The sequence below is a fragment of the Haliaeetus leucocephalus genome, unplaced genomic scaffold, assembly GCF_000737465.1.
Source record: "Haliaeetus leucocephalus isolate CR32 unplaced genomic scaffold, Haliaeetus_leucocephalus-4.0 Scaffold752, whole genome shotgun sequence".
Lineage (NCBI taxonomy): Eukaryota > Metazoa > Chordata > Aves > Accipitriformes > Accipitridae > Haliaeetus > Haliaeetus leucocephalus.
This window is the reverse complement of record NW_010973188.1, coordinates 5,695,333-5,705,601: the sequence shown is the minus strand read 5'-3', so window position 1 is coordinate 5,705,601 and position 10,269 is coordinate 5,695,333. Positions and strand designations below refer to the sequence as shown.

The 10,269-nt window shown below is 41.8% G+C and overlaps 1 protein-coding gene across 1 annotated transcript; it reads left to right on the top strand.

Moving 5' to 3' along the window:
- The first annotated feature begins 868 nt into the window (after nucleotides 1–868).
- Nucleotides 869–8,260, top strand: SULT6B1 (sulfotransferase family, cytosolic, 6B, member 1). The gene is given in 7 exon segments (XM_010581240.1): nucleotides 869–1,073; nucleotides 4,501–4,613; nucleotides 4,862–4,951; nucleotides 5,953–6,079; nucleotides 6,722–6,816; nucleotides 7,106–7,262; nucleotides 8,130–8,260. Coding segments are annotated over 7 exon segments (915 nt in total). The 5' UTR covers nucleotides 869–871.
- The last annotated feature ends 2,009 nt before the right edge of the window (nucleotides 8,261–10,269 follow it).

Below are 10,269 nucleotides of genomic sequence, written 5' to 3'. Positions count from 1 at the left end.
TCCAGCTGTCAACTGGCAGCATGGGTGCCCACCACGGCTCAGAGGCCGGGCAGCCCCTTGTTGAAGGCTCCTGAGCAGGTGCGCCGTCAGGCGAGGGAGCAGGCCTGCGCTTCGGTGCTGCCCTCCGGCTGCTTCGGCGGGTGGAAGTGCTCCTCTGCTCTTCCTGGGAGCCAGCAGCGGCCCCTCTGCGTTCGCTGCTAGGGGAAGACAGCTGGATACATACGGCTATGGCTGTTAAAAAGGGATCCTGGTTATATCGCAAAGATGTTGAAAAAAACTGTGCCATGCAAGCTGTCAGTGTTTAATTGTCTTTTTAACATGAAAAAGGGCATTAGTGCAGACTAGCTCCCACAGGGGGTATTTAGAACCTAAAATGGCAGCATCCCTTCCCTCTCAGTATTGTTCTTGGTTTTATGGTTTTCATTTAATTGTTTTCTGTTATTCACTATCTGTTTCTCTTAACTCATAGTATGGGGCTGACTTGATTGCCAAAATAAAACCTCTTGGGATTTTGCTTATTAGGGACTTTCTTTTCTTTGTTGGATGCTTTTTTTCCTATTAATGCTATGTAAGATTAGATACAATATTTTGCTGCTCATTCTTACAGGGTGATTCATTTTCCAATTCTGTTTTCCCTGGTGGCTGAGCTTGCAAGTATTACTTGCTCTTAGTGGGATTTCTTACTAAAGTAATCCCTGCTCTGTAGATTATAAGTGGACAGGAACAAGCCAGCTTCCGGGAAGGTGGGAAGGGAGGAGAGAAAGAAACATACCAATTTCAGGGGAGGGCAGATTTCTACTCCACCACTTAAAAATGTCTGAAGGAACTTACTGCATTAGACTAAGAGTTTCACACCCCTAACGTGGTAAATATGGCTGAGGACAAAAAAGCTTTTGTTGATGAGATAAATAAAGCGTTGGCAAAGTCTGAAGGGCTTACCTTGAAGGATCTGCTGTTCTCTTACTGGGGGACCCCGTATCCTGCCACAGTGTGCAGTGCGGAAATGTTCCAAGCCCTGGAGAATCTGGAAGCCAGAAGAGATGATATGCTGCTGGTGTCCTATCCCAGATGTGGTGAATGCATTATAAATTGCTTGCTGTAGTCTACAATACTGTAACTAATTAGCTGACACAATAAGAAGGAAAACCAACTGATTGTGGTTGTACATTGCGGGAGGGTATTGGGCCTTTCTACTTCAACCAGCGGCAGCACGGTTTTGCCCTGCTTTATCTTAATTGAGCAGTCTGTGCACTGCTTTCTGATATGGTTTATGTTTCTGAAAGGAAAAGGGAGTTTTAGTGTTCAAAGATATTTTTTGCTGAAGAAGTGAGAATAAAGTACATAGTTATATGTCAGTGGGAGAAGACAACTCTGCCAGTATGATAAACTAACTGTATTCTGAAAAGCGTGTTAGTAGTGTAGTGTACAAAGGCAATAAAGTTATGCATTAGACTCTTTGTTGTAGAAAGTGACAAGGCACAGCATCTTTACTTGCGAAATTATAAGCTGTTTCTTGGCATTATTCAGTATCAGCATTGTTTTTTGTTTTGTTACTGCAAAATGGTGTTGACTAAGACATGCGGAAAGTAAATCTTTTAGTCAGAGGTTTGCAGAATGGAAAAGTGCAACAGGAGCAGTGAAAAAACCCCACAAGCAACCAACTCGTCGTTTTTGATCAGTTTTACTAAATTTCAATTGTGACATGGTTGCTTACAAGGAAGGGATGGGTTTTGCTAATCTAGGAAATCCTATCCAAGCATATGTTTCTTCTTTGAGACCCAAACAGCAGAAGCTTAGGGCTGTTGGAGAAAATGTGGGTCCAGGGAAGGATTTCATTGCATTAGCGTGGTAGTGAATGCGATTGAGTTGGGCTCTAATCAGAGTCCTCATTCAGCGCATGGAATTCCCATCGGTTGGTGAGTTCTGATCTGGAAAGAAACTGTGGTGTATTTAGGGGCGTAAGTATGCCTGTAGTGTTTAGGGTGAATGTATAGCAGCTGTGAGACAGGACATTGAACTGAGAGAAAGAGAGGGCAAATACAAAAGGAGGGGGCTGGCACAAAATGTGAAATGTGCACCTTTATTTTAAGGAGCCTGTAATTCCATTGGATCTGGGTGCAGAGTTCTTCTGGACCCTATAAAGACCTAAAAGGCCATTTTCATAACTTGGCACTGGCTTTGATTTCTTACAGAGTTTGGAAGAGTTCAGACATGGAGTCATGATGCTGATTGATTGCCTCTGAGGTTTATTAAGTCAGTAAACCTCTCCTGCTTGGGGAGAGGAAGCAGCAGATAAAGAAATAGATCTCACACTGTTAATACTGGGCAGTTTGTGGTAGGTCAGCAGGGGAAAATTTTACCAAAGACCATTGCTAGTTGTCAGTAGGAGAGGGAGTACACCGCTCCCCATGGTTTGCTGGGGAATGTAGCACCCTGTTACCTAGCAGGCACTGGTGGAAAGCATATATGAGAGGTTGCACAGAAGAAATAGGAAAGCAGGAGGGAGAGAAAATGCTGCGTTTGTGCAGTGCAGTGTAGTTAACAATCTGCAGGTAAATCTTTTGGAATTTTGTCCCATTTGGATGTTTGCTCTTATACTCTTAAGCAGTGCTAAATAGATTTCTTGTCCTAATTTCCTATAGCTCACAAAGTGGGGGGGAAAAGGGCAAGAGAGGAGGATAAAGAATGAAAAGGAAAGATTAGCTGCCCCAGTTTGAAACCAGAAATTGCTGGGCTCCCTTTTGCCCCTTGACGGAACACTCGAACCCACCAAACCATAGCATCACCAGGCAGTAATAAAAATCTCTCTGCAACCCTCTTTCCCTCTTGAACCAAGGGAGTCTGGTGTCTGGCTTCCTCTGCCAACTTCCCATTTTTTTTCTGTGCAGGGCTTAAACTCTTTGGCATTAGCCAGGTTTAGATGATCATGAACATGCCTGATGAAGGACTTGCATTGAGGTCCTTCAAGAGATTTGTCTCTAAAGTGTTAATGTCCTCATTCCTTTTACTTATTAAGGATTATGAAGGTTAAGTTACAGTAAAGTTTCACTATATAAAATGTTTCCCCTAACTCAGCTGTGCACAGTGGAGAGGAAAACCGACACAGAGAACTATTGATGAGGTAGGGGTGAAGGACGATGGAGCTCCAGGATGCAGTACTTTCTAGGGACAGGTTGCACAGTTGCGAAGCCAATAGGAATTTTAGGTTTATCAACTGTAGCTTTTCTTTAAAATAAAATTTGTATTTGTGCGCATGCAATTAATACTGGGCAGATGAGGACATGGATTTGGAGACTCTTAATGCTTTTGGCTCTGATCTGTGCATTAATGGGAAAGTGATACAAATGATATAACATCCTACAATGTCTTATATATAAATATGGTATTGGGTGGTGTATAAATGTAGTATTTGTATGCATTATAAGACACTGTATGATGTGCACACATTGTATACACGTTATTGTATAAATATGTGTATCAGCTGTTTCCATCCAAGCATCCTGAGCCACTTTATGTAACATAGAGTGGAAGTTATTCCTTTCTTGGAATAACTTTCCGCTGAAAGCATGAGAGGTTAAAGCAGTTTGCATTGTGTGTTCTCTGTTAGTGCCTCTGGCAGCTGTGTTCACAGGGGACTCGCAGCATGCAGGAGGTGTCGGCAGCTCTGCAGCTCTGTCTCTGTGGGCCCAGTGGGAAGCCTTCCAAGTGCCTCCCCCCAAGCACACAGGGAGGGTGCTGCGGGCCAAGGTGAACATGCTGTTCCCTCGCTCTGTCCTGCTGGCAGTCGGCAGAGCATCAGTGGAGCAAATGAGATTCCTGGAAACCTTGGGGAAGCAGGCACCAAGGCACAGCTCCAGGAGCTGGCCACAGGCTCGTGCTGGAATGGGATGCTGTATGGGGGAGGCTTTACTGCAAGATCCCTTCCGAAGGGTGAAGGGTGGGGAGGGATGCAGGTGTCTGGTGGGTAACAGCTCTTCTAGCACTTGTTCTGGCATGTACTTTACGGAGCCAGCAACAGGCACAACTGAGGACAAGCACTGGCAGTGACATTGAACAGATGACTCCATCTCGTCCTTGACCCAGGGCAGTAGAGAGAGGCAGATGCTTTCCTCAGCAGAATGAGCAAAGCTCCTTGCTCATTCCTTCCTTCCTTCTCCTATCCAGACTCTTCCCAGGTGTTTCTCTGTAAAAGACAGGAAAGCTCCCTTTATTGTCTGTCACTGAGTGTTTTATGAATATATTAAAAAGATGTTAGGTGCATCGAGTCAGGTCTGCCCGCCGTGCTTTCCACATACCAGTTATGAGTGAGCCAAGAAGGTCACAGTTAAGAAGCTGTTGAGGATCTCATGAATGGAAAACATTATTTTGTTTATAATAATTTGAGAGCTTTAGCGTTACTTGTCATTTGATGACTGTCTATTATGCTGAATTAAGCTATGTAATGAGAAGGCTATAGACCTGTGATATGTTTTATTTTGTTCTCTGGGTTTCTTGGTGCAGGTGTGAACTGGCTTATCCAGATTATAAGTGATTTGATATTTACAACTATCCAGAGTAAACCTGTAAGCACAGAACTACCATTTATTGAAATTGGAGATCCAGATAAATATCAGGTTAGTGAAGAGAAACTATTGAACCACTTGAAGTCTGTTGTTTTCTCTCTCCTGCACCCCCGCACACAAGTTATTAAAATGAAGTCATGCAGCAAGTAAAGATATTTCTCCTGAGAGGGGAAAAAAGATAATCTTGGATGACTAATGCCTTTTGATTAGAGGCTGTTTCACACAGGCGACTCTCACCGATCATTGCTGCACCCATGTAATAAACATGTTCTCACTTATGGTTCTGTTTATTTCTAAAGAGGATGAAGCAGATTCCATCTCCAAGGATTTTGGCAACACATCTGAATTATGATTGCCTCCCCAAGTCTATTTTCAAGAACAAAGCCAAGGTGGGCTTTTTTCTTTTTCCAAGAACAAGCCTCATCTCTGACAGTACCATCATGCAAGAGTAGCTTTGGGGCCACGTCCTTTTCTTGAGCCCAAGCAGATGGCGCTGGGAGAAAGCAACTTGGAGACAGTGGGAGTCTCATGATGCCTGGGCTGGCTTAGCACCTCCTACAATTTACAGTAGCCTTGGGGGTGCTGTAGTTGACATAAACAAGAACAGAACTAGGGGCTGTTGCAGTGCTCAGAAATGGCTGGAGTGTCACACTTTCCTCTTTTATGCTGCTCTTTCCTATGCACAACTGTAGCGGGAATGAATGTGGCAGCAGTATCTCTGGGACATTGACTGTCTCCTTGCAAAGAGTCACGCTGTTAAAACTTTAATATTTCTGGTACTCGGTCACTGAACAATGGTGGATACATAGCACTTACGAGATGTACCACAGATGAAGGAATTAATTGGTTAAGAGATGGGGATTTTTTTCCATGTATTTTTTGCTCAATGAGACAGGAAAAAATATAACATGTATAACAAAAAAATTTGATGTGTATAATGTGTTTTCAGAAGTGTTTACACTTCTGTGAGGATTATAGTCTCTTAGGATTTCAAGTACATTATTGCCATGCTTTGAAAAATGGGAGATGATTGTAACAGCTGTGGTTTCCTGAAGGAGAATTGAACAAAGCTTTTCCTAGCAGGGGTTTGGCAAATGGTTCCTAATAATTTCCGAGGTCTTAGGTAGCTATGGGATAGTATTCAATGACAATATTACAGTTTTTCCAGTTGCTTCTTTCTACAATTGCTTCATGACATAATCAAATCTTAGAAGTGGTAACAAGGTCTTTATTATGATCACGTTATAAATTTGTTCTTCATGCCCTAACTAATAAAATACTTTATAGCCCTCAGTATGTTATTGATTGCAGAATGTTTGGTTATACTCTCATTTTGGTTGCCAGGGGAAATAAGTGATCTAAAATTGTTGACCTCTTTCTCCCACTCCAGATACTAGTGCTGTTTTGAAACCCTAAAGATACAGCTGTTTCATTTTTCCATTTCCACAACAGTGTGCCAAGAGTCCCCAGTTACAGCTCCTGGGATGAGTTCTTCTCAGAGTTCATGAATGGGAAAGGTATTGTTATAGTTACTGAATGTAGCTGAAGAAGCAACAGAAAAAAAATATTTAAAAACAACTAAATGGGGCCAGTGGGAAAACAGCTGTGTCATAATTAGATAACTGATGGCCATACATCATGATAAAGGAGGCAGCTGAATGCCAGAATGGGGAGAATGTCCAAAAGATGTTTTGCTTCTGGGTATTTTGCTCTTCCAGGCAAGGGAGTTGCATGGCAGTTTGACAATGGCATTGGGTCAAAATTCTGCCACTTAGTGACAGAGGAAGTGCTACAGATCTAAGTGGTAATAAAATGACAGTTTGTTGTCTTTACTGTTTCTGCACACCTCATTAGCAACCCAAATTTTAGATTTAGACTGATGTCTGGCTTTTGCTTTTAAGAGATGTTTAAATGACAATACAGAAACAGAGGGGAAGGACACACTGAAATTTGTATTTCTGTGTGGAAACCATTTATCTACAAAAGTCCAGAGGAAGCCTCTGTCATTCTGATGTACAGTATGGTACAGTGGAAAGGACAGGCTGTTCTGTTTGTTTGCATTGATGTAACTGATAGGCAACAGAAGGCAATTCTTCAGTCAGAGAGAAGTACCCAGTAAGAAAAGACGGTCACACTGATGCTTTTTTCTCTTTTTCCAGTTGTCTTGGGATCCTGTTTTGATCATGCAGTCACCTGGAACAAACACATTGAGGATGAGAATACTATGATCATAATATATGAAGACCTGAAAGAGGTAAAGCAGATGCTGTGTACTGACAGGCAAAACACATCTGAGCCCATTCCTTGAAATCTGCTGAAATTAACAGCAAAAGGCACAGGTTTCTGAAAGAGGAAAATCAAGTTGATTTTAGCGACAAGTTGAGTCTGGCTATACAAATGCTGAGCTCCAGTGTAACGCAGAAAACATACTGTGAAGGAAAACAGATATTGTTTGTAGATGATGGCAATGCACATCCCAAGTGGGTAGCTCCTTTTTTAGAGGAAGCATATTGCGTGTCTCCCTTTCACTGTGTTGCTTTCAGAACCTGACTGCCAGTGTAAAGCAGATAGCTGAATTCTTTGGATTCTTCCCAATGGCAGAGCAGATCCAGTCCATTGCAGACAGTGCCACTTTCCAGGCAGTGGACGATAAGGCTGAGGAGACTCATGGTGCTCTTGGCTCAATTCTTTTCTGCAAAGGTAAATTTGTTTGTATTTTGCCAGGGTGGTGAATGATAGCACTACATCTTGGGCAGACAGGAATTTGGATCAGTAGGTGCTTAATCTTTCTGTATAATTTTCAAGGTTGGGAGTTGTTTAAGAAACACTGATTGTGCTTCAGGATGCTACTACCATTCGGTAAAGCCCTGTGTAATGTGATTAGCAGAAGTGCATCCTTCAGTCATGGTATGGAGTAAGCACCAATTAAAACAAAGAAGAGTTATTTTGGCTTCTGTGAGTACTGGGGATAGCCTGGCACTTGGTCTACAGCATGCCTCCACAGATGTTTCTTCTTGGGTTTTCTAAATAACCCTTGTGATTGCCTATGAACCTCAGTCAACATGTGGAATCCAGACACTCCACAGACTGAGCTGTGTCTTTTAGTCATGAATCAAGCTAGAGCTGTAGACTCAGACAACCTCAGACTGTGGGCTCTCCAAAATCTAGATTAAAGGTAGACTACATTTTACAGCAGTGTCTCGTTGCAGTGCACAAAGCTCTTGCAGTTAAAAGCCAAATCTTTGAACTTTCTGGGTTGATTTCACAACTGCTGGTCATCTTTTATGCTCTTCTGCAGCTGTACAAGGCACATGCCAAAGCTATGAAAGCAGACCAGTAGCTTCCTATGTTCACTTTATGTTCACATTCTGTTGAGGACCCCAAACATAAGGCAAACATAAGAGTGTGTTCTTGGGTCAGAGATTCTTTTCTTGTGGGAAAAAGAAAAGAATTTGATTATCCTGAAATATGATAACAAGACAGACAAGGTAGTTTTTTGTTTTAAATCATACTCCTAGGTCCTTACAGTCAAGGATATTGGAATATTTTACTTTTCTTTATATTCAGGTGTTGTTGGAGACTGGAAAAATCTTTTCACTGAAGCTCAGCACCAGGAACTGGATGCCAAATTCAAAGTGTGCTTAGAAGGAATTAAGCTGGGAGCAAAGTTAAAATATGATGTGTACTGCAAGGCCTGAACTTCCTTTACAGAAAAAGCTCATGTTCAGGCTGCTTTTCATTCAATTCTATGAAATAAAACAGAAACCAGGACAATATATGATTTAAAAACTTTGAAAATCCATGCATTTTGCAAACCTGTTTCTGCTGTCTTAACTTCCACAAGCAATCCTTGCTCATGCAGTTAGTATCATTGACTTCACTGGATTCTCATAAATGACCTGTAGTTCTTTGGCCTTACCTGGTTTTTAACATGGATTTTTAGCTATGATTTCATGTTACCTGGTAGAATCTTGCATGGAATATATATGCAGTAGTTAAACCTGCTGAAATCACTGGAAATGTTGGAAGTGATTTTCCAAGAGATTTTTTTAAAACAGTCATGAAGTGTCATGTTGATTCTTAAATTTCTAAGTTCATAGTATTAATGTATAATTTTAATTTCTAAATTCATAGTATAAAATGAATTTTCAAAAGGTCTTATAGCTGTCTTTTGCTACTTTCTGTGTGCTGATAAACATGAGAAAAAAGTAAACGAACTCAGTGGTGGAAATTTTCTCCCCCCATTGGCAATAATATTTTTCTTTCCTTTAGTAGTGTGAGATCTCATGCTGAGCAATTGAAAGAATTGCCTTGGACAGAACTTGCTTATGGAGGTTGGAATCCCCCTCCTGGTGGTGGCTTGCTTTGTTGCTTAACCTCAACACAGCATCACCCATGGGGGAAATTGGAAACATATGTTGAGAACACCAGTTTTTTTCCACGTGATTGTTGGGACTCCTGGGCACCCACCCTGCTTTGGATGTTGAGGAAGCTAATGAAGATGCTCCTGGCTGGGCAGGAATGGGGGTATCAAGGCAGGGGGCTTGGTAACTGTCTGGTTGACTTGCTTGGAAGAAGGGGCTTTTTAGACATGAGAGAAGAAAGCGTGCTACTTGCATAACTCTGGAAATGGAGCCTTTGCCTGGGTTGTCTGGGTTTGCCTGGGTTACTTTATGCCTAACAGTAGTACATGCAATCTCAGAGCCAGGATGTGGATTTTTTGTGGACGTCTGTCTGGGAACTTTGACATGCCACTTTCTAGAACAGAATGACTGTCCTTTGGTGGTGCCAGAAGACCGGTATGCATAAGGCGGTTGAACATTGAATGGTCTCATAAAGGGTTGCTTTTTTAGGCTGCAGTTTTCCCTTGCGAGGCTGGTTAAACACCAGTCTTTGATAGCTGGTTGTTTTCCCCACCAGAGGCTTTTCTTTATCTCTGAATAGAAGGAATACAAAGGAAAAAGTACTTGGAGAAGGAATATATGGGTAATGGGCACACAATTGCTAATTTAGCCAGTAGGGGAGGTTACATGGTTTGTTAGCTTTTGTCTGAGAAATAATTGTCTTAAGTGTGATAAATGACTTGGCAGAAGGAGTATTTGTTAACAGCAATGTTGGGTAAAGAATATACCTTAGCCAGGCTGAAAACTCAAGTATTGTGTACTTGAGGTGTTAACACAGATGGACTCTGTGAGACCTTCTGCTGCGCACTTTGTTAGCTGATGGTAAACACAACAAACTCCCAGTCATTCAGTGCTGATGAGAATCCCTTTCTAAAAGTCGGCCAGTGACAAAGGAATGATTAAGACAAGTTAACTTCAATGCATAGTTAGGAACTTCTTTCATTTTGTAGTCAGATCTCCATAAAATCTTGTTTGTCTGTCTTTCCTGGCGTATTCCCCTTTTAATTTTCTTCTGTTCTAGCCGTGTTTGCTGTAGCAATGAAAACTGCATACAGCTCATTGATGGTGCAAAAAATTTCCAGCTGTTGGTCCTTTAGGTTGAGTAGCTAAGATGCCAGTGTCCCAAAGACTGGCATTCTCATAGTGGGAAGAAAGGATCTATGCAGATGTGAATTTGCTTTCAAAATTAACAACTGTAATAATGGCCATTTAAAATAAGTAAACTGAAAGTGGGGTACCAGTCAGGATTGAAGACCAAAACAGAACATACAAAACCAAACCGTATCAGAATGAAGTGGGTTAAT